This window comes from Mirounga leonina, unplaced genomic scaffold (genome assembly GCF_011800145.1).
Source record: "Mirounga leonina isolate KUSES-001 unplaced genomic scaffold, KU_Mleo_1.0 Mir_195, whole genome shotgun sequence".
In the NCBI taxonomy this organism is placed as follows: domain Eukaryota; kingdom Metazoa; phylum Chordata; class Mammalia; order Carnivora; family Phocidae; genus Mirounga; species Mirounga leonina.
Window position 1 is genome coordinate 12323061 of NW_023270490.1, and position 21797 is coordinate 12344857.

A 21797-nucleotide genomic window follows, 5' to 3' on the forward strand; every position below is an offset into this window, starting at 1 on the left:
GGTTTTCAGACAGGCTTAGTGGCTGCCGCCTCACCGTCTGCCCTCATCTTTTCTCAAGTTATTTCTTAAATCAGTTTTTCAGAGGAAAGTCAAAGCATGAGCCTGTCAGAGAATGAACGGGCATAGACTCTGTCTTCCCAACCCCATATCTGGTCCCTGGGCCAGCCCACCCAGAGAGGCATTCAGACTTTTAGGGTGAATGCATTTGGGCAATGCCTACGAGCCCAGGTCGGACCCATGGGGCTGGCGTTCAGAGTTGGCAGGCATGGTCAGCATGTCCTCTGGGATCCACTTTGGGGTGGGGGGCAGCCCCCAGGGCTTGCTGAGCCCCTCCTGCCCCATGCAAACCCTCAGTTTCCCTGGCCAGGCAACCGGTGGGGTCAGGACACACCTCAGGGTCTGTGGACATGGCCACTTCCCGCCCCCAGTGTGCTGACCTGTGTCCAGCCGTCCTCGGGTCCAGCTGAGCCATTTTCTCAGTTCAAGTGGACGAGCCAGGCTCTGTTTCCCTTGGTTGGGTGGCTGCCGGGCCGGCTGCTGAGGGCCCTCTCTCGCCTTGCTAGGCCTTTCTGAAGAGGACTCTCAGCGGCCAGAGGTCCCCGATGAAGCCAAGGCACAGGAGCCCCCTGTGCTCTGCGGTGCGAGAGACTGCCTCCGGGCACTCGTGCTCTTGCCGCGTGGCCAGGCCGGGGCGGCCCCAGCACTCAGGGTGCCCCTCGCTGTGTGAGGGCTCCGAGGGCTGGAGGGCCCTGGGTCCGTGTCCAGCCTTGTTTGTGGTGCAGCTGCCCTGTGTCTGTGCACCCCGGTGGGAGGTCTGCAGGGGGGCGGCAGGAGGGGTGACCCGGCAGCCCAGGGAGAGCCCGGCGCGCGTCCCACAGACCCGCCGAGGCCCCACCAGCACTGTCCTCGAGTGTGAAGTGTGGACAGGCGTTGTCCCGAAGGTGCCGGGCTCTGCCTTGCCGTCCTCCCAGCACTTCTGTGAGGGGACAGCAGGTGCCCCAGACCGCCGCTGCCTGGAGCTACGGCCCCTTGTGACTGTCGGGCCTCCGGCACCCTGGGCCCTGTCTGCGGCTCCTGCCAGGCAGGCCCTTCCCTCTGAGCTGCTCTCCGCCCGTGCTCCCCACTGTTCTCAGAGTCCCTGCAGATGAGGGGCCCTGGGCCACAACTGCTGTGCCCTCCCCAGGTGCCCTGCTCCAAGGCAGCCCTGCAGCCCCTGGCCCTCACTCCCAGTCCTATGCAGCCCCCTCCCCTCCCCAGAGTGCCTGTTTATGGGGCAGGATCGTTTCTCACAGACTCGCTGGAGCCCAAGCACCCCTCACCCCATTGGTTTGGAATTTCCTTTGGCACCTGCTCTAAGCAGGCCTCGCAGATGACTCAGTGTCCCTGCCTACCTGGTGCTGCCTGTGGGCCTGCTTCTTACTCTGCTGTGTCCCTTCCAGCTGGAGGGAGTGTGATTGGGGGGTTGCTCATCCCACAGCCGGCTCCTGTGGGAAGGTGGGTGCACTGGGCCAGCCTTGGGACCTCAGTGGGTCAGTGGGCTGGCCAGACAGGCAGCCTGTGGTGAATACACGAGGGGCTGCACCATGAGATCCCAGCTGGGCTGAAGAGCCTTGCCCCTCTCCAAGTTCAGATCCCTCAAGGTAGTGTGAGAAAGGGGGTCTGCAGCTGACCCAGACTGGAGACTGCAGGAGGCAGGCTGCGGGAGGGGCAGGGTGGGCGTGCGGGATGACGTAGGACCTGCTCACCTGCTGAGCTGGCCCCGACAGGAAGCCAGTGGTCCTCAGGGCTGCTGGTACGGCCCCACCGCGGGCCCGGGCATCAGGCAGGATGGACACCCCCTCCTGATTTTTCTTTTGGTCTCCTGTGGTGCTATTTTACTCAATTTTCTTCTTAGCTCTAAAAGTTTGTCAGCTGGTTTTGTCGGGATTCTAAGTAGAGCACGATGGTGTTTGTAACATGCAGCACTCGTGCGTTCTTCCCCAGGCCAGGAATCCCCGATTGTTGCTTTTTCTCAGCTCGTTGCCTTGGCCAAGAGTGCAGCTCTGGTTACTTGAGTTAAGGATCACTTTTATCCTTTTACTTCTGGGGGTGAACTGGGTCCTTCCCCTGGCTCCCTGACTGCGCCAGGCCTGCGCCCTGTGAGAGCATGTGGATCGGCTGCTGGGGGTGGGCGCCTGCAGGGATGGCTCTGTCTGCGGCACAGTGTGGCCTTCCATGGGAGGGGACAGACAGGTGTGAGCCCCCGCCCCTCAGCCTGCAGTCCCCTGTTGGGGTTGCTGTCAGCTCAGACCTGGGGCAGGGGACGACCGCACCCTGAGCATGTCTCCCGTGTGTGGGGATGGCCCGGCAGGAGTGGTGGCCTCCACCGCATCCTGCTGACATTGTCTCTCACGTCTGCTTTCCAGATTGTGTTCAGTGCAGACCCTGCTGAGGGCACGCCCAGTTCCACCGTGGGGCTTGGGGTCTCTCAGTCCTACAAGGTAGGCGCTGCCTCCTGGGCAGGGAGCTCTGGGTGGGGGTCTCAGTCCTACAAGGTGGGGGCTGCCCCCAGGACATAAGATTCCTGGCCCAGGTCTCGGGGTACCATTGTCCATCCTGCTCCTCCAGGTCCATATCCACCCTGATGCCGGTCACCAGAGGAAGGCTCAGCGGTCAGATGCCTGGAACACCACGGCAGCCAGAAAGCAAGGTACGGTGCCTGGCGGGGCAGGAACACACTCAGCGCAACCCCATGTCCCGCTGCGGGTTTCCAGGCCCCCTGCCCTGAGTGCAGCCTGCTCCAGGTGACCTCCCAGCTCACCGCCTGCCAGAACCCTTGGGGACAGACCTCAGAGCAGGCTGATGGCCCGGAGCCTACCCGGAGTCACCTGCTGGGCGTCGCCGAGCTAGGGTACAGTCAGGTCGCCTGCCCCGCCGGGGACTCTTCCACAAGAGGTCCGCCCACAGGAAGGCAACTGCTGTGCCCTCCCCAGGTGCCCTGCTCCAACGCTCACGTCAGCACAAGTGTGCTTGCTTGAACGCCGCCCCGCTGAGCAGAACGGTGGGGCGGGCTTAGGCCCCAGACCACGTCTGAGAGGCCTGCTGTCTGATGGCCACCCAGCTTCCTTTGGTGCCGGCTCTGTTGCCCCCCAGTGAGGTCAGGCCTAGCCCCGCATCGCACTCTGTCCGTGTTGCTGGTCTCACCGGCTTCTGCATGTCCTAGAGCCGGGGACGCTTGTGACGCAGGAGGATGGGGTCTGTGCCAGGCTTCCTGTGGCTTTTGGTGTGAAGCTGGCCTCTCCTGGCCAAGGTGTGTGGCCCCGTGGCACCCAGCCCTGGCAAGTGTCCTGGCCACCCCGGGCAGAGTTCAGCACCCATTGCACCTTGGCGTTTCGAGTGGGGCTTGCGGGACACACGTGGGGCAGAGGGTCCTAAGGTCAGATGTGCTCCTGCCTGGCCACTCCTCAGCGTGGCCGGTTGGCCCGGCCCTGCCTGCCCGTGTTCCGGGCCCAGCCCCCAGCCCCACCAGCACACCCCTTCCAGACTTGCCAGCCGCAGGTCCTCTTAGAGCCGTGCCCTTCCACAGGAAAAGCAGGGCTGGGACCTGGACAAGGCCGGCACCAACTGGGGAGGCTCACAGTGTGACCTTGGCAGGTCACCGGGCCTCTCAGCAGGAAGTAGCTTCCGTGAGCGGCGGGGAGGCCAGTGCCCCCCTCACATGTTGGGAGGTCACAGGAAGCGGTTCGCGCCAGCGCCCGAGGCCTCCCCTCCGTGTCTGCATGCTCTCCCCATGGGACGCTGACATAGGCGGGGTGTGCGGTACCAAGGGCAAGTGGGGCGTGGTGCTCCCTGTGTCCTGTGTACCTCAGAGAGCATGTTGAGTTCTCAGAAATAGCCGCTCCCTGGGTTGGGTGTCTGTGGGAAGTTGGTCCGTTGCTGACCTTACCGAGAAGTTAGGATGTGGGTGAGCGCAGGGAGGGCCGGCCCTGTCCCCAGGCCTTGCACGGAGACGGGACAGTTCCCAGCCCCCACGGCCCTCCCTGTCACAGGGCTGATCCCGACCCGAAGGTGGAAAAGGCTTTTCTGGCCCCAGAAAGTGGTTTGTTCCTTACTGGAAACATCCCTGCTGACCCGTGAGCTAGCCTGGACTTAGGACTTCTGTTTAAAGTCTTTCTGCATGTTCTGTTGTAATGTCCTAAGCTTCCAGAGCCAGGTGGGGGCCAGTAGGAGGCAGGCTCCCTGTGAACCTTGTTGATGGTGATGTCCCTGCTGGCTCCTGCCTCTGGGGGAATGTGGGTTCCTGCTGCCCCTTTTGTGAGCAGAGGTGGGTTCTGCTTCCTTCCCGTTGTGCCCTTTGGCCTGGGGCCCGTAGTGGCAGCCACCATGCCTGCTCTGTGTGCCCTCGGCCACATGTCAGGCTCTGTGCAGGTCTGGGTTGGGGTTGGCTGTCCTTTCTGGAGGGGACCCCGGTGTCTGCCCCCGGGGGCCCGCTCTGGATCTGCTTACACTCCCGGGACGTCTGAGGGAGGAAGGAGGGCCCCAGCCCAGACACTCAGATCAAGGCCCAGGCAGGCCCCCCCTTGCTCAGACTTGTGCATGTGGGGTGCAGGGCCCAGCGGCCGCCTGTGGCGGGCTGCCCCTGTGGCAGGCCTCACGTGTCTAGCCCAGCCTCACGCTCGTCCCCCTAGGGAAGGTACTGAGCTACTGGTGCTTCAGTCCCGGCCACAGCATGCGAGAGCTGGTCCGCCAGGGCGTCCGCACCGTCATCCTCACCAGCGGCACACTGGCTCCCGTGTCCTCCTTTGCCCTGGAGATGCAGATGTAAGGGCTGCCCCACGCCCTGTGGGGGTGGGGGTGCCAAGGCCAACCCTGGCTTGAGGATCCGGGGGTTCAGGAGCTCACAGGAGCTGCCCTGCCGCCCGCAGCCCTTTCCCCGTCTGCCTAGAGAACCCGCACGTCATCGACAAACAGCAGATCTGGGTGGGGATTGTCCCCAAAGGCCCCGATGGAGCCCAGCTGAGCTCTGCCTTTGACAAACGGTAGGGGGCCTGGCGGGTGAGGAGGTGGGCTGGCTGTGTGCCACGTGCCCGGACCCTTGTGACCGTGGGCTCTCGGCTTTGTGCAGGTTTTCTGATGCATGCTTGTCCTCCCTGGGTAAGGCGCTAGGTGAGTGCCCGTGGGAAGCCCTGAGCTCCGTCTTGGGCTCCCACCCCGTTCCCGGGTGTCTGGGGATCCCTGCCATGCCTGCTTTCCCTGGTGGGAACCACTGGCAGCCTCTGTGAACACCCCGTCCTGCTGAGCACAGCCCCGGCCCTTCTAGGCAACATCGCCCGCGTGGTCCCCCATGGGCTCCTGGTCTTCTTCCCTTCCTACCCCGTCATGGAGAAGAGCCTGGAGTTCTGGCGGGTGCGTCCCCCTTCTGTGTGTCCCAGGTGGGGAGGGGAGCCCCAAGCAGCCAAGGGTCTGGCAGGGCCAGGGCACGGGCCTTTGTCTGAGGTCTGAGACCTGACACGACAGGAGTCCCTTTCCCCCTCTCTTCTCACAGGCCCATGACTTCGCCAGGAAGCTGGAGGCCCTGAAGCCTGTGTTCGTGGAGCCGAGGAGCAAAGGTGGCTTCTCAGAGGTCTGAGCTCTCGGGGCTCCACTGCCCCTCATGGCTGCCCCGGCTGGCCACTGTCCCCAACCAGGGGCTCACGTGGACCTGACCTGTCTGGCCCCAGGCCCTTGTGTCTGAGGGGCCGACACTGAAGCAAGGCTCCACCTTCCCCTGCCCCCCCGAGCCCCGGGGTCCCCGTGCTTTCTGGGAAACACTGAGCAGGCTCTGGGTCAGCCTGGGAACCCATGCCGTGAGGAAGCTCCTAGAATCCTGCTGGCCCACCTTCCAGCCAGACAGCCGTTCATCTCAGAGGATGAGACCTGAGGTCTCACTCCCACAGAAGGAAGGGGCTGACCAGTCTCTCCTTCCAGGTGGTGGACGCCTACTGTACGCGAGTCGCCTCCCCTGGGTCTAGCGGGGCCTCTTTCCTGGCCGTGTGCCGGGGAAAGGTGAGGCTCACGAGGGTCTGGGTCCCACACTCACAGCCCCTGTCTGGTGCCTGTGCTGGGGGGAAGCTCTCAGCTTGGGACCTGGGGGCTGCGACATGGTGGGATGGGCCAGCCCGACCCCCTCCCCAGAGCCCCAAGTCCAGCAAGTTTGCGTTAGGAGGGCGGAGCCCTACTGTCCCTCACTGGGCAGTCGACAAGCAGTGGGTCCCTGGGAGTGAGCGCCCCTCTCGGGCTGCAGGTGGCAAGGACGGCGGGAGTTCTGTGAACGTGAGAGGCCCTGGGGGCTGTGACTCCCACGGAGGGCCCAGCCCGGGGTGGGAGGCTTCCCTGTCCCCACCCGTACGTGGATGCGTGTGCCTCTGAGGGTCTGGGCGTGGCAAACGGGGGAAAAGAGTGCCCACTGCTCCCCAGGCCAGCGAGGGCCTGGACTTCGCGGACATGAACGGCCGAGGTGTGATTGTCACGGGCCTGCCGTACCCTCCACGGATGGACCCGCGGGTTGTCCTCAAGATGCAGTTCCTGGACGAGTTGAAGGGCCGTGGTGGGCCTGGAGGCCAGGTGAGGGGCCACGGGCTTGTGTGGGGGCGGACGGGAAGGGCTGGAGCCCCCATGACCGAGCCCCCTCCCAACAGCTCCTCTCTGGGCACGAGTGGTACCGGCAGCAGGCGTCCAGGGCCGTGAACCAGGCCATCGGACGGGTGATCCGGCATCGCCAGGACTACGGGGCTGTCTTCTTGTGTGACCACAGGTGCGGCTCTGCATGGCTCGCACAAAACCCCTGCCCCGCGGCCTCTCGGGCACCAGCTGGGTGCTGGGCCTGGGCCCTGGGCTCTGGGCTGTGGGCTGGGTGGGGCTCCCAAGCTGACAGCCACCCCCTGCCAGGTTCACCCATGCGGACGCCAGAGCCCAGCTGCCTTCCTGGGTGCGCCCCCACGTCAAGGTGTATGACAGCTTTGGCCCCGTCATTCGGGATGTGGCCCAGTTCTTCCGTGTTGCTCAGAAAACTGTGAGTTCCTAATGGCCAGCCGGCTGTGTCCTCATGCCCTACCCAGGGGAAGGGTCTGTGCAGGACCCCCAACCCCCCGTCCTGTGCAGATGCCCGTGCTGGCCCCCCTGGCTGCTGCCCCGAGTCGGGCTGAGGGAGGAGGTGCTGTCATGGTGGCTGTGTCGCCTGGCCCCCTCTCCACCAGGAAAGCCAGGAGTCCGGACGTGCACGTCCCCAGCCTGAGGCGCAGACCCTCAGGTGCGTGTGCTGGGGTGGCAGGGCCGGTTGGGGGCCCTGCAGGGCGGGGCCTTGGGGCCGCTTCCAGCCAGCTGGTGGCACGCCTGGCCTGATGACCAGAGTGCCTGGCTGAGCCCGAGCGTTGCGGGGGCGGGGGGGACGACCTGGCTTGAGCCGCCCCCTCCCGTCCCCTGGGCTCTGCTGCTGATGCCTGTGCTCCCGCAGGATCGCCAGCCACCAGGAACTCCGAGAGCAGTCTGTGTGTGGAGTATGGGCAGGAGTCGGGCCTCACCCGGCGGAGGCCTGTGGGACTGCTGGCCGCCCTCGAGCACAGCGAGCAGCTGGCCGGGGGACCTGGGGACAAGGCCTCCCCTGGGGAGGAGGAGGAGGTGCGGGGTCTCCAGACAGGCAGACCGCCCGGGCTCTGCCACCTGGCCGTGCTGTGTGCCTGCCTTGCCCCGGGCCCTCAGCTGGGGCTCCCCCTACCCCCACTGCGGGCTTTGCGGGAGTTGACACGGGCCAGTCAGTGTCCGGCTCCTCCTGCACCAGAGGCCAGCCCTTTCTGGGATCCCGAGCTGTGGGGGGCACAGCTCCTCCCCTGGAGCCTTCGCACTGAAGCCCTTAGCTCCCTGCCCCGGCTTGCCCCTGGGCGCATCCCTGCCCTTCCCTGTCCCGCTCCCTGGGCCCTGGGGCAAGCCCAGCTGCAACAGCCAGTGCCGTCCGAGCCCCCCAGGCACCGTGACAGCTGGCTGCCGGCGCTGCGGGCCACAAGGGGGCCAGTGGTGCTGCCTCGGGAGAGGGCCCGTCTCCCCAGCTGTGGGCCCTGGCAGTGTCACAGGGGGCTTTGGGGGCTTGGAGGGCACGGCCAGGATCACGGTGTGTCACCCTCAGGCACAAGGTCTCTCCACCGTGTCCCTCCCACGTGAGAAGAGGCGTGCCCAGGAGCAGAGAGCAGGGCGGAGGAAGATCAGGGTAGTCGGTGGCCACCAGGTACGTAAACCACCCACACGCATACGGGGGTGGGGTGGGGCAGGAGCCCCAGGCTGCGTGGCGCCCGGTGCTGACCGGGGAGTGTGAGGTGGGGGGCCGGGTCTGAGGCAGGGCCCCCTTGCTGCCTCCCGGGGGGCAGCGTGGCCCCGTGCCCTCGGCAGTCCGAGGCCTGCGCCATCCCCACCTCTGTTTGGCTGGAACGTTTAAGTGAGCATCTTTTGAGCGTCATGTCTTCGTGGATGAGCCTGTTCTGACCACTCCCAGGACCTCCTTCCGCCCCCTGGGCTCAGGCGTGGTCTCTGCTGCCTCCCGCGTCTGTGCCACTCTGTGTCTGGGCCCTGCCCCGCACAGGTTCCGGGTCTCTCTTCCATTTTAACTTCTTACTGTGAGAGCCTCTCAGCAGCAGCCTGCGCCCCAGCTGTGCAGCATTGCCCTGCCTGACCTCTTCGCCTTCCGCAGGCCCCACAGTGTCTCTTCAACCTGGGGTGGCTCCTCCATGCTTTTGAGTCCTGCACACTTGGGGTTAGCTTTGGGCTTCGCGTCTAGTTTTGCTTTTCCGGGAGAGCACTTTATGGATGGTACGCCAGGGTCCAGCCAGACAGAAGTCAGGTTCAGTGTGGGGCCTGCAGCCAGAGCAGCTCCCCCAGTCAGTGCTCATGTGTGGGCGCTAACGTGCCCAGCTGTGGGGAGGGCCTGCTTCTCAGCCAGCCTCAGAGGAAAGCGCTGAGGGGCCCCTGAGCTAATTCGAGCCAGGAAAGCTCTGGAAAGCCCCATGAACCACTCATCTTTGTCCATGTCCCTCAGCTTCTGGGAAGAACTGGGCGGGGCTGGGGGGGGCTGTTGCTGTCGGGAAGTGGGCAGGGTGCCAGGGGCCTTGGCATCCGGCCAAGCTGGACGGAGACTGGGGAGCCTGGACCTCTCCCGTCTGCTTTCTGGGCTTCCCTGCTGAGGGTCCAGTGTGCGGGCCTGAGATGTGCAGCAGAGAGGAGGCGTGGGGATGTCAAGAAGTACCCTTCCTGTGAGCTGACTGCCCCTTGAGCCAGGGCCGCCTGCTGCGTGGGCGCAGGGGACTTGGCAGAGGGCCGGGAGCCCCCAGCCCAGGGCGAACAGATCTGCACTTGGCCGCCTCTGCTCCCAGAGGGGCATGGCTGTCTTAAGCTGAAGCCGCCGCGCCCCCTCCCTCCCAGCCCAGCGCAGCCGTGCCTCGGGACTAGGGCCTCCTTCCCGGCAGTTGTCCTCTGCAGCAGCAGCTACCCCTCGGGGAAGCACGGTGGCCCCGGCTGATGGGGCATCTGGTCCTGTGTTGAGCAGGAGGGGCCGGCCGCCGGTACGCAGGCGGGCAGGGCCAAGCTGTTCATGGTGGCCGTGAAGCAGGCGCTGAGCCAGGCCAGCTTCGACACCTTCACCAGGGCCCTGCAGGACTACAAGGGCTCCGACGACGTGGAGGCTTTGCTGGCCTGCCTCGGCCCCCTCTTTGCTGAGGACCCCAAGAAGCACAGCCTGCTCCAAGGTGCCCTGGCCTGCTGCGGTCACCCATGGGGGGGAGGGGCAGTGCCGCAGCCGTTGGAGGGGGTGGGCACCAGGGTCCACGGTGGTCCCTGCTCCCGAGAGGAGGTGGGGCTGGCTGGCCGGCTCGGCACGGTGGAGCCCGCAGGCCCAGACGCCCCTCCCCACAGGCTTCTACCAGTTTGTGCGGCCACACCACAAGCTGCGATTTGAGGAGGCCTGCCTCCAGCGGACGGGCCGCGGCTGCGGCTCCCGGCCCGAGCACAGCCTTCCTCAGAGGCAGTGGGCACCGGCGGCCCAGGCCCCCAGCGGTGAGCAGGACCCTCCAGCCACCCCCCAAGAGCAGGGCAGGCGACTGCATGTGTGTGCCCCCCCGAAGCACGCACGGCCCAGGCCCCGGCCCCCTGCAAGTCGCACAAGCATGGTGGGCCCTGCGTCTGCAGAGCTTGGGAGCTTCTGTCCCCATTCAGTAGCCGACCCTTGAGCAGGGACTTCCCGACCAAGGACATGTGTCTTGGGGGCCTGGTTAGGAAGACTCCTTGGCCCTTCGCAGGGGATCTTCCAGCCTGAGAGTCACCCCTCTCCTTTCTGGGCTTGGTGTCCACTGGGGTGTCTCCATGCCATCCCCCTGGGTGCAAGTCTCAGTCTCCCTGCTGTGGTCTGAGGAGGGTTGTGGTCTCAGTCTCCCCTTGGATAGACCTGCCTTCTCCCCAGGGAGCACTCCAGACCCTTGGGGACCAGCTGAATAGCTCTTCGTGTGTCCATGTTCCTTCAGGAGGGAAGGAGTGGGACTCAAAGCTGACCCTGTCCCAGGGTGCAGCCAGGCAGCTGGACCCCGGACAGCACCTGAACCAAGGCAGACCCCACCTGGTCTCCGGGCCAGCCCCTGCAGGTACCCGTCCCTGAACCAGAAATAGCTGAAGACCCCTGGCGGGGAGGAGTCTCGGGGGGGCGGGGCGGCGGGGGGCTCTTCTGGTTCTGCACCTCCAGAGCGAGGGAGGCGGCTGGTGTGAAGGGGTTCCCAGGATGCCCATGGAGCTCTCTGGGCCCCCAGACCCCTGGCGTGGTCCAAGACCTGTTACCTCCTCACCAGGAGACCCTGGCAGCTGTCCCAAGGAGGGGTGTAGAGCCCCCAGCGCAGAGAAGCAAGGCCAGCCTGCCGTGAGCGCCTACTTGGCGGATGTCCGAAAGGCCCTGGGGTCCGCAGGCTGCAGCCAGCTCCTGGCGGCACTGACCACCTACAAACAGGACGATGACTTCGAGAGGGTGGTGGCCGTGGTGGCCGCACTCACAACCTCAAGGCCTGAGGACCTGCCCCTATTGCAGAGCAAGTGGCCACAGAGGGGACTTGGCGGGGTGAGGGGCTGGGAGGGACTGGGGGCAGGGCTGAGCCTGACTCTCCCCCCACAGGGTTTGGCATGTTCTTGCGACCCCACCACAAGCAGCGTTTCCGGCAGACGTGCATAGACCTGATGGGCCCGGCTGCCCGGAGCGCAGGTACTGGGCCTCCAGGCCCCCAGGAGGGGAGCCCCACTGTGCCCCCCGACCTCGCCCACGGTGCTTCCAGGCCAGGTAATCCAGCGTCCCCCGAGCCCCACTCAGTCCGGCAGGCAGAGAAGCCCCAGCCGCCCGCCCCGTCAGACTCGCCCCTCTGTCTCCAGGGCCCCCCCAGCAAGAGACACCCCGGAGGGCCCAGAGCAAGCTGTCGGCCTTCCTTGCTCGGAGGCAGGCTGGGGATGGCGGGGCTCCCAGCCAGCACCCCCGCGCCGCCCGCAGGCACGCCCCGTCCGAGTGGGGTCGGTCTCGAGAGGGGCCAGGGGCAGTGGTGGCCGCGGGGCGGACGAGCTGCAGCGTGCTCACGGCGGCCCCCTCCCAGCAGGCTTGGCGTGCCCTGGCTGCAGGGCGGAGGACACGGTCCCCTTCCAGTGCCCCTCCTGCGACTTGCAGCGCTGCCGGGCCTGCTGGCGCCAGCTCCTGCAGGTTGGCCACGGGGCCTGTGGACACGCGCGTCAGCGGTCCCCCAGCTGGTGGGCTGGGGAGGGGTGGGCGGTGGCGCCCGTGCAGCACTCCCTGTCTCCACAGGCTTCTAGAACATGCCCGGCCTGCCACGCCCCCGCCAGGAAGCAGAGCATCACGCAGGTCTTCTGGCCAGAGCCCCAGTGAGCGTGGAGACACTGGGGCAGAATGACACCGTGTGGACACGGGTCTCCCGGCGGGGTCTGCGCCCGCCTAGATGCCCCGAAGCCACCTTAGGGTCTGGGTGGGTTGGCTCGCTTCCCTTGGCCGCCGGCTTGTGGATGGAGCGTCAGGAGCTCAGGACTGGAAGGTGGGGGGCCCTCTGCTCCCTCCACGGCGGGACCTGTGTGTGGGCTGTGGACCTGCTTTTGATCAGGTGACCGGCTGTCTAATAAAGTTGCTGACACTGTATCGGGGCTTGGCGGAGGGGCTTGAGGGTGCTGGGGAGGAAGATGTGGGTGTCTGAGTGGGGGTCCCCCTCCCACCCTGTCCATGCAAGGGCCTGCCGAGCGCTGTGTCCGCCCAGCGGGCTGGGAAGATGCGGGACACCCGAGGGGAGCAGCGCTTGGGACGTCCCCACGTCCCAGCACCCCCGCTGCCGGTCCTGGTGCAGGGGGGGCGCCCTCACCGGCCGGATCCCTGGACTCCGCGCTCAAGCAGGCCAGCGCCAGACGGGGGAGGGGGAGGGGGAGGGGGCTTCCCGGTGAGGGAGGGGCCGCGCGGTGGTGACGCTGCAGAGAACCGGCTGGGAGTGTGGCCCCCCGGAGGTGGTGAGCCCTCCCCAGGGGCGTGGCAAGGCCAGCCCATATAGGCCGCCGCCGCTGCCCAAGTCGGAGTGGGGTGGCAGCGGCTGAGGGCGGGGCTGCCGGTGCCTGGGCGCAGCGTCCTGGTGTCCCTGCCGCTGGGCCCCGCGGAGAGCGAGCCGCTGCCCCAGTGAGAGCCATGTGGACACTGGAGAGGCGGGGCGCAGCGCCCCAGACCCGGCCGAGCGCGCTGCCCACCCTGCTGCTGGCCCTGGCGGCGGGCGCGGCGGGCGCGGGGGGCGCGGGGGCGGGCGCGGCCGGCGCGCTCACCTACCCGTGGCGGGACGCGGAGACGCGGGAGTGGCTGCTGTGCAGCCAGTGCCCCCCAGGCACCTTCGTGCGGCGGCCCTGCGGCCGGGACACCCCCACCATGTGCGGGGCGTGCCCTCCACGTCACTACACCCAGTTCTGGAACTACCTGGAGCGCTGTCGCTACTGCAACGTCATCTGCGGGGAGCGCGAGGAGGAGGCGCGGCCCTGCGAGGCCACCCACAACCGCGCCTGCCGCTGCCGCCCCGGCTTCTTCGCGCACGCCGGCTTCTGCCTGGAGCACGCCCCTTGCCCGCCCGGCACCGGCGTGGCCGTCCCCGGTGGGCCGGGGGTCGCGGTGGGCGGCGGGGCCGGTGGCTAGGGCCTGGGACGTCGGCCGCCGCCGGGGACAGCACCCCAGCTCCCCCTGACCCCTTCCTCCCCGTGTCGTCCCCAGGCACCCCCAGCCGGAACACGCAGTGCCAGCCGTGTCCCCCCGGCACCTTCTCGGCCAGCAGCTCCAGCTCCGAGCAGTGCCAGGCCCACCGCAACTGCACGGCCCTGGGCCTGGTCCTCAACGTGCCGGGCTCCTCCTCCCACGATGCCCTGTGCACGAGCTGCACGGGCTTCCCGCTCAGCACCGCGGCGCCAGGGGGGCCAGGTGAGTGGGGGGAAGGGGCCAGGGGAGCGGGGCGAGCGCCGCCTCTGCGGTGGCACCAGTGATCGCTCTGTGGTTTCGGCGCTGGCAGGTGGTGCTCTCCTCCCCCCGGGGGAAACGGAGTCCCAGGGAGTCTAAACCGCTTTCTGGAGGTCACACAGCAGTGACGTGGCATCTCACCCCTGCACCCTGGGGCCCCTGGCCTCTCCCAGCCCCGTGCCTGTCCCCCAGCACTCCCGCACCTCCTTGCTGGCCTGGCCTTCCACCTCTGCCCTGAACCCACGGGGCAGGGACTGCTCTCCTGGGTGTCCCCCTGGGGCAGACGGAGGCCTCGATCACTGCACCCTGACCCTCCCGCAGGGGCTGAGGAGTGCGAGCGCGCCGTCATTGACTTCGTGGCTTTCCAGGACATATCCTCCAAGAGGCTCCTGCGGCTGTGGCAGGCCTTGGCGGGCCCAGAGGCCCAAGGTCTGGTGGCGCCGAGGGAGGGCCGCGCGGACCTGCAGCGCAAGCTGCGGCAGCTGCTTGCGGAGCTCCAGGGCGCACAGGCTGGGGCGCTGGGGGCGCGGCTGCTGGGGGCGCTGCGGGAGGCCAGGCTGCCTGGGCTGGAGCGCAGTGTCCGCACACGCTTCTGGGTGCACTGAGCGCCCTGCCCCCCGTTTATTCTGCTCCCAAGCTTTGGCCCCACATGGGCGTCACCCCCATAGCACCAAAGTAACCTCAACTGACCGACTAGGCTCCTGTTGCACTAACAAAGTTTATTTTTTATAAAGCCGTTTTGTAAAATGGGTTGTGTGAAACCGTGTGTATCTCCGGAGTGCACAGTGGGCACATCTGGTGGGGACACCCTCCCGGATGGGCCCTCAAGCTCCCCACGTTTCCTCTGCCTGGTCACCCCAAGTGGGACAGACCCTCGATGGGAGAGATCGTTAGAGACGCCAGCGGGTAGCAGGTGCGTCCCTTCCAGCTGTGGACACCACGGACGTCCCTGACTCGCTCCATGACCCCTAAGTCACGCTCTGTGGCTACGACAGCGTGGAGGGAGGGTCACACCAAGTCTAGGGGCTCTTGCTGCGGAACAGGACCCAGCTCGGACCGGGCAGCAGAGGCCTGTGCCCTGCGCCGCCAGGAGACCCTGCCCCCTCACCCTGCCCCTGCCCCTCCAAGTGAGCCCCACCCAGTCCCAGCACTCAGGGGATTTCCCAGGACTTCCCAGGACCGGAAGGGCCAAGGACCTCCCCCAGGCTGGGTGCGTCCCACCCCTTTTCTGGGAAACAAGACTTTTCCCCTCAGGCAGACTCAGAGAAGGGCTGGACGGCTCCCGAGCAGCCTGGGGGACTCCCAGCCCACCCCATGGGCCCTGGAGCCCCGTGCGTGATCCCCATGAGTCACCTCACCTGCAGCTGCCTCCCCACCCCCAGCCCTGACTCAGCCTTTCTCAGCAACCCCTCCCAGGGTCCCACCAGGGCCCGGACCTCAGACAGGAAGCCACCAGGTGCCCGGCTCTGGCTCAGCCATTCCTGCCGAAGCAGGAAGGCGGTGCCCAGGTAGATCACAGCTCCAGCCTTGGGGGCCCCTTGTGCCATGGTCACTGTGCCCAGACAGCCAGGAGTCCACAATCCAGGGTCGGGTTCCTGGAGGGGCGATGGCCAGCAGCGACTCGGACCGCCATCCTGGACACACCCCAGCCAGTAGCTGTTGCCAGCTCCAGCGGGGCCATGTCAGGAGGGTCCCCAGGACCAGTCTCACCCGGGGAGGGGGCCCTGTTGCCAGGCACAGGCCCGGAAATGGGTTTCGAGACAGCTTGTCCCTCCCCCCCAGCTGGGAATGAAGGCCCAGCACAGCACCAACCTGGGCTCCACGGGAACCCCGCCCACCTTCCCAACGCCCCCACCGTGCACCCCCACCCCCAGTGTGGGCAACTGGCTGTCCCAGATCGGCCACAGACACTCAGAGAGGGAGACACTCGCTCCTTCCCCTCCTGCTGGGGATGTCAGCCCAGTGGACGATCTCCCGTGCCCCATCCTGAGGGCCCAGAACCCAGGGCTCTGCTGGCCTCCAGCAAAGGGGGCCGGGTCTCCCTCCCTCAAGAGGACACCAGCCCATCTCCACGGAGACTGAGGACAGTCATGACCCCAAGAGCCTCCCCCATGGGGGCCTGCACAGAGCAGCTCCAGGGAAGCCCGTTTCCAGACAGGACTCCCTGGGAAAGGCAGGCAGGGCTGCTGAGGCAGCAGCTGCAAAGGGAGACCTCACCCCAGCAGGCCCGGCAGGGGTCGTGTGGGGGCCCTGCTGCCCCGACTCCCCTCAGCAGAAGCCTCCCGATACCTACACTTGTATGGACACAGGGAAAAGTTTGTCTTAAAGAAAAAACAAAGCATATGAAGAACCGAGAGCCAAGCAAACCCAACCCCCGGGACTGGCAGCGGGGAGCTGGCAGGAGCACTCCTCTGGCACTCAGGGATGTCGTGGGCACCCGTGGGCACCAGCCACGCCTACGTGATGTCCCTCTGCCGTGGTGGCCGGTGCACGTTCCGCACGACGCACTTCACCATCCACTCGATGCCCTCGCGCACCCCTTTGCTGTGGAGACAGCAGGCGTGAGGGGGGGCCAGCTGGGGCCCCCAGCCCCCGGGGCAAGAGCCCCACTCACCCCGTGAGGGCCGAGCAGGCCTGGGTCAGGCAGTCGCGCCTGCCGATCTTGGAGGTGCAGTCGCTGAACGCAGTCTTGATGTCAGGGATCGAGAGGCAAGTCTGGGGGAAGGCGAAGCAGTGAGGAGCAGGGTCCCAGGCACTGCAGGAAACGCCCTGGCCCCTGGGGCAGGACACGGTCTTGGTGGTGAGGGGCTGGGCTCAGGGCTTCTCTGCCTAGAGGGCTCCTGCGACGAGTGGTCTCAGAGAGAGGAAAGAGGTAGCACCGACGGTCCACAGGAAGTGAGGGGCAGACCAGACGAAGTGACCTCCAGCGCCTCTGACCCGAGGGCACACGTGCTGCAGAAACGGGCCCCGCAGAGCCTCCACCCCTGCAGACTGCCACGGCGCAGCTACTGCCGCGCACAGCCCCCCCCCCCCCCCAGACCGCCACCGCGCCGCCACCCCCCCCCCCGCAGCGCCCCCCCCCGAGCAGACTGCCACGGCGCAGCCACTGCCCTGCAGAGCCCCCCCCACCCAGCAGCCTGCCACGGCGCAGCCACTGCCCAGCTGAAGCAATCCCAAGGGGGGCAGACCGGCCAAGGTTGGAGCGGGCTCCCACCCTGGGATCCCTTTGTGCACTGGGTCTCCCCACCACACCTCCAGCCACACCAGGGGCAGAAGGACAGGCCACACCTGCCCTCCTGTGGAGAGAAGCCTGCACCTGGGAGGGCTCTGTGCACCTGGGACACACATGGTTTGGAGTTTCCAGGGCAGGCAGGCACCCTGTCCCCCAACTCCTGGCGATGGGGTATGCTTACTCTGGGGACCACAGGGCGGGGATGCTGGGATGAGAGGCTCACCTCAACGTCCTGCTTGTTGGCCAGCACCAGGATGGGGACACCGTCCAGCGCCTCACTCGTGACCATCTTCTCTGGGGTGCGCAGAAAGACAGCAGTGAGCACCCTTCACCTGCCTCTGACTGCCGAGGCCTGCCCACCTCTCTACAAGTTTGCATCTCACTCTTGGCCACGGCCCCATCTGCCTGTTGTGGGCCCGACCTCCAGCCAAGGTGTGCTCCACACCGGACCTGGCCATTCCCCAGCCCCTCCCGGCCCTCGCCAGGCTGTACGCACCAAATGCTCGCTTGGACTCTGAAAGCCTCTCCTCATCCGTGGAATCGATGACGTAGATGACGCCGTGGCACTCTGCATAGTACTGGGGAGGGGAAGAAAGGGGGTGCTGGGCCACAGGCACTGGGCCACCCCTCCCCAACTGGAAGGCCCTGCTGGGGTGCCTTTAGGGAGTGGGAAGGTAGGGCGGAGTGGCGATGCAGCTCTAGATTCCTTCAGGGAGGGCCTGCTGACCTTGGGCAGGGGGTGGCCACCACCCTCTGTCCACTTCCAAGGTGCTGTGCCCCCAAACTCCACTTCAGCACCTGCTCCTGAAAACCGCCCATGACTGCTGGCCCAATGGTGGCTGGAGGAGAAGGAGAGGACTTGGGAGCTGGAGCCCAAACCAAGCTGGCCCCCACACAGTTCTGGAAGGGGAGAGAGGACACTAACCAAACCACATGCCAATGTGGACAGCAAGCCTGGTGACTATACCACTGGTAAGTCGCAAAGACCACCAAGGGGAGAGGCCGGGCTAAGGACCAGGCCAGCAACATGGAGCTCTGAGGGCTGGACTGGGGCCAGGACAGCGGTCAGCCCTGGGCATGCACACGGCAATGGTGCCAGAGCCCAGGGCCTGGGGAAGAGTTCTGTGCAGACAAAACTGGAAAGATGCACCAAGTGGGGCCTGTGAGGGGTGGGCCCCTGGAGTGTGGGGATGGGGGATGCAGCCACAGATTTGGTGAGTCTGCCATCTACCCCAATCAGAAACGAAGACTGAAGTGCCCGCATCTGCTAAGCAGACAGCAACATCTTTGCCCCAGCTGTCATGAGAGCCCAGAAACCTGGGACACCCACGTTACACATGACGTGACAAGAGGCAGGACAAGCCAGCAGCTGGTGAACGAAGACCCTGGAGAGGAACAGGCCTAACAGCTCTGGGGAATTCTCGGGGTGTAACCAGGGCATGCTGAAAGCTCTCACCCCCCATGCGAGACAGGCTTTGTGTCTGCGCTTGCTGCAGAGAAGGAAGCCCAACCCAGGTGGCCATCCGGGTTCTGCAGGCCGCCAAGTCACCCCCACAGCAATTCCCCTAGCCTACACGCTGGGTGATGGGGGGGGGGTTGCTGCTGCAGGTGCTCTGACTGACCCAACAGCAGAGGTGTCCATGGCAGGAAGGGCCGCTGCATGGGGCTGGCAGCAAGCCCAGGGAGAGGATCACCTCACAACCCCTGCAGTGTGTGACCCGGCCCAGGCAGACGGGTGGTTAGGTGATGGCTCGGCAGTGGTGAAAGCAACGGGAACTGGACATGTGGGGCTGAGCGTGAGCAGGACTGAGGGCACAGCAGGCTGCCCTGACCCCAAGGCAGCATGACCCGTGGCCACGCACTGGACATCTTTCAGGTGTGGCCTGGAGGAACAGAGGCCAGCAGCGCCCCCTGTGGCAGGCACAGTAGTCCACCAGTCTCCTCTGTGTGGGAAGCTGTGGCCCAGGGCTGGTATGTGGACAGACCCCTGGGCAGCAGCCCACAGCCTGGGTGGAGGCAGTGGACACAGGGAAGGCCCACCGGTCATCCGCCCAGGACAAAACGATAGCAAGCCCAACACAGCATCCCGGTGCCAGACTGTGCAGGCGGCCAGGCCCCAGGACGCAGCATCTGGGAACAGGGGAGGAAGCAGGAGCTCTACTTCCCATCCCTCCTGCTGACCCACAGGGGGCTCTGCTGCCCCTCCTCACAGCTCTGGGCCCTAAAGGGTTGGGGGCATGGTCACCACCAAGGCACCCCTTTACCAAAGACTGGGCAAGAAACCTGCTGAGTCACAAACCCTGGCTGCCTGCTGGCCATGCTGGACACCGTGGGTTCGGGGACCAGCAGAGACCCCGCCCTGGCAGGGATAACTGACCCCAACAGCAGAGGCAGGGGGCCCGCTCCATGGGGGGCCGAGAAGCTCATGAGGAACCCAGAGGTCAGGCAGAGAAGTGGGGCTCAGCAACCAGGGGTTCAGACTCCTGTGACGAGCCACACCACCGGCAGGCGTGGTAGCTAGGGTGGAGGACGCAGCCCTGGAGAAGCCGTGCCCCAGGCAGAGCTGTGGGTACAAGCGGCGGGCAGTGCGCCCAGTGGATACAGGGGACGAACCCGTTGGCTCCTGCATGATGTGCTTGAACCCACCAAGAGCCCCCTCCCCAAATCACAGATGACCAAGGCAGCCCACCGTGGTGATGGACCAGGCGGTTACGAATCCTCGCCAGCTTGGCCTGATGTGGGGCAGCTGTGAGGAGCAATTCTCCTCCAGGGGTCCTTGCTGGGCCACCCACTTGAGCTGACCTGACCCTTCCCCCTGCCCAGTCCCACGTTCTCCCAGCTCCCCTCTCAGGAGCTGGTCCTCAACACACATCCTGTACCCCAACCTCCATCTTAGCATCTGCTCCTGAGACCCTGGTCTGTGACAGAATGTCCGGTCCTATTTCCCTCCCCACATGGGTCTTGGTTCAGAAAAGCAGGCCCTGGCTTCGCTCTGCCTCAGCCCAACCTAAATGGCCAGAGAATCTGTTGGTGACCTTCTAGCCACCAGACAGAAACCACAGCAGACGTTTTAGAGGCAGATGGCGAAGAGGTGACTGGGCCCCAGCTGCTGCAGTCAGACCAAACTCAGGACCTGGACGCTCAGTTCTGAACACACTCACAACCAGTAAGCGTCAGGGTGAGCACTCCTGCGCCTCCAGAATCGGGGCAAGCGAACCAGCACTGCCAGTGTTGGGACAGGCCCATCTGTGCCCCCAGTGTTGGGCTGCACCAATTCCACCAGGAGGGGGCTGCCTGAGGCAGAGGCTAGGCCTGTCCACCTCACTGCTGGACCACAGGGCCAGGCACCAGCCGAGCTGAAAATGACCACACTGTCGGAGTGCCTGGGGGGAAGAGCATCACACTGGGGTCCCAGAAGTGCCCCGAACCTATGTCAGGGAGGACGCAGCGGCTATAGGCCTCTGAGGACACCCTCCCCTGATGGGTCAGAGGCCACCACAGAAGGCAAGTCCTAAGGCAGAGGAAGGGGGCCCAGCCATGGAGACTCAGGCCCCAGTGGTGAGGCTGAGCATCCCGCAGGCATTGTCCCTTCCCCACATCTGTCTCTCGGCCATCTTCTGTCTTGTCCTGTGGTGATTAGCAGTAAAATCTCTGAGTCAAAAGAAACCAAGTGTGTCCTTGCTCTTCCAAGAAGAACGTGGGACCTGGACTAGAACTAGGGGGAACCTAAAGAACAGAGCTGCTGACGGGAAAGAAACAAAGGGAATCTGCAGCCTTCTGAGGAAGAGGAGGACGGGCGGAGGAGTGTCACCTAGAGAAAAATGGCAGCGCATGGCCGGGGACCATGTGTGGCGACTCTCTTACCTTGTCCCACAGAGACTGCAGCTCTTCTTGGCCCCCTAAGTCCCAGAACATGAGGCGAGCCTTCCCCACGTCCACAGTGCCGACTGGGGAGAGAAAAGGACGGGTGACGCCGGGGCCCTGGTCTCTGACGCGCCACCCCCCGGCTCCGGGAGAGGGACGAGCCGCGCTGGGGCTCCCGGATTGCGGGGCCCACGGGGGCTGCTGACCATCTGCCTGCTGGCCTGTGGGGTCGGCCCCACAACCCACAGCCCTGAGGGACCGCCTTACTGTTCAGACCCACGGTGGTAGTGATCTTGGACAAACTCATCCCCTTGTAGTTCTTGTTAAAGCGAGTTTTTGACTGCTCCAGGAACGTCTGAGAAGAGACGGACACACAGTAGGTGAGGCCCGGATCCTTCCAAGCCTGTTTCCAAAACATCCCTCCTCGGGTCTTTTCTACGGCAGCGGACGGGGACTGGCCCGCAGCCTTCAGCGGGGTTGGGATTCTGTGCGGACAGGAAGCACGCAGCGAGGGGCGTGGACCCCGAGAGCCCTCGGAGGGGTGGGGACCAGGAACAAGCACCAACCGTCTTGCCGGCATTGTCCAGGCCCAGGATCAGAATGCAGTACTCGTCCTTCCGGAACATGTACTTGTACAGGCCCGACAGCAGCGTATACATCCTGCCCTGTGCGCCGGGAGACACGCGTCGCGGGCCGACCCGGCTTCGCGCTCAGCCCGGGGAGGGGACGGGGCCCCAGGCCCGCCCCAACTCCTCCCCGGGCTGCCCTCCGCCCGGCTCCCCGCCCTCACCCCCACCGCACCCCGCCCCGCCCCGCGCATTCAGCTTCCCGGAGGCGGAGCAGGTCCCGATCCCCGCCCCCCGCCCCGGCCCAGACGTCAGGCTTCCCCGGGCTCGGCGGCGCCCCTGGCCGGGCCCCCCCAGCCCCCCCAGCAGACGCCCGGCAAGCTCCCGACGGGAGCCCCCGGCGGCTTTCCGACGCGGGGCTGCGTGGGGGCGGCGAGGCGGCGGCCCCGAGAGGCCGTGCGGCCGGCGGGTGGCGCGGACCGACCACGGCGGGAGCCGCCCGGGCTCCCGGCGCCCGGCCGGGCAGCGGGTGTCACGGCGGAGCCCCGTCCGCAGGCCCCCGCCGCGCCCTCGGGCCCGCGGCTCGGCCCCACCCGCCCGGGAGGCGGCGACTGGCCCCGCGGCCCAC

General features: G+C 66.1%; 3 protein-coding genes across 3 annotated transcripts in view; 2 read left to right on the forward strand and 1 right to left on the reverse strand.

The window, feature by feature from the left end:
• Positions 1 to 12169, forward strand: part of RTEL1 (regulator of telomere elongation helicase 1) — a 28202-nt gene extending 16033 nt beyond the window's left edge. Inside the window, 22 exon segments of the mRNA XM_035025573.1 lie at positions 2406 to 2480; positions 2608 to 2689; positions 4668 to 4800; positions 4905 to 5018; positions 5105 to 5145; positions 5300 to 5385; positions 5525 to 5602; positions 5947 to 6024; positions 6436 to 6582; positions 6657 to 6772; positions 6907 to 7030; positions 7120 to 7267; positions 7472 to 7635; positions 8138 to 8236; positions 9548 to 9746; positions 9913 to 10053; positions 10518 to 10634; positions 10836 to 11069; positions 11153 to 11314; positions 11404 to 11541; positions 11544 to 11722; positions 11825 to 12169. Coding sequence (XP_034881464.1) covers positions 2406 to 2480; positions 2608 to 2689; positions 4668 to 4800; positions 4905 to 5018; positions 5105 to 5145; positions 5300 to 5385; positions 5525 to 5602; positions 5947 to 6024; positions 6436 to 6582; positions 6657 to 6772; positions 6907 to 7030; positions 7120 to 7267; positions 7472 to 7635; positions 8138 to 8236; positions 9548 to 9746; positions 9913 to 10053; positions 10518 to 10634; positions 10836 to 11069; positions 11153 to 11314; positions 11404 to 11541; positions 11544 to 11722; positions 11825 to 11905 — 2736 coding nt within the window. The 3' untranslated portion in view covers positions 11906 to 12169.
• Positions 12170 to 12250: 81 nt separating this feature from the next.
• TNFRSF6B (TNF receptor superfamily member 6b) lies at positions 12251 to 14256 on the forward strand. Its single transcript, XM_035025575.1, has 3 exons — positions 12251 to 13151; positions 13268 to 13471; positions 13829 to 14256. The coding sequence occupies exons 1-3, from the start codon at positions 12701 to 12703 to the stop codon at positions 14110 to 14112; spliced, it is 939 nt and encodes a 312-aa protein (XP_034881466.1). The 5' UTR covers positions 12251 to 12700; the 3' UTR covers positions 14113 to 14256.
• A 1555-nt stretch (positions 14257 to 15811) lies between these two features.
• ARFRP1 (ADP ribosylation factor related protein 1) lies at positions 15812 to 21406 on the reverse strand. The gene is made up of 7 exons (XM_035025576.1): positions 21170 to 21406; positions 20871 to 20958; positions 20604 to 20686; positions 17236 to 17317; positions 16963 to 17033; positions 16122 to 16222; positions 15812 to 16051 (listed from the first exon to the last, which is right to left on the reverse strand). The coding sequence occupies exons 1-7, from the start codon at positions 21260 to 21262 to the stop codon at positions 15964 to 15966; spliced, it is 606 nt and encodes a 201-aa protein (XP_034881467.1). The 5' UTR covers positions 21263 to 21406; the 3' UTR covers positions 15812 to 15963.
• Between the last annotated feature and the right edge of the window lie 391 nt (positions 21407 to 21797).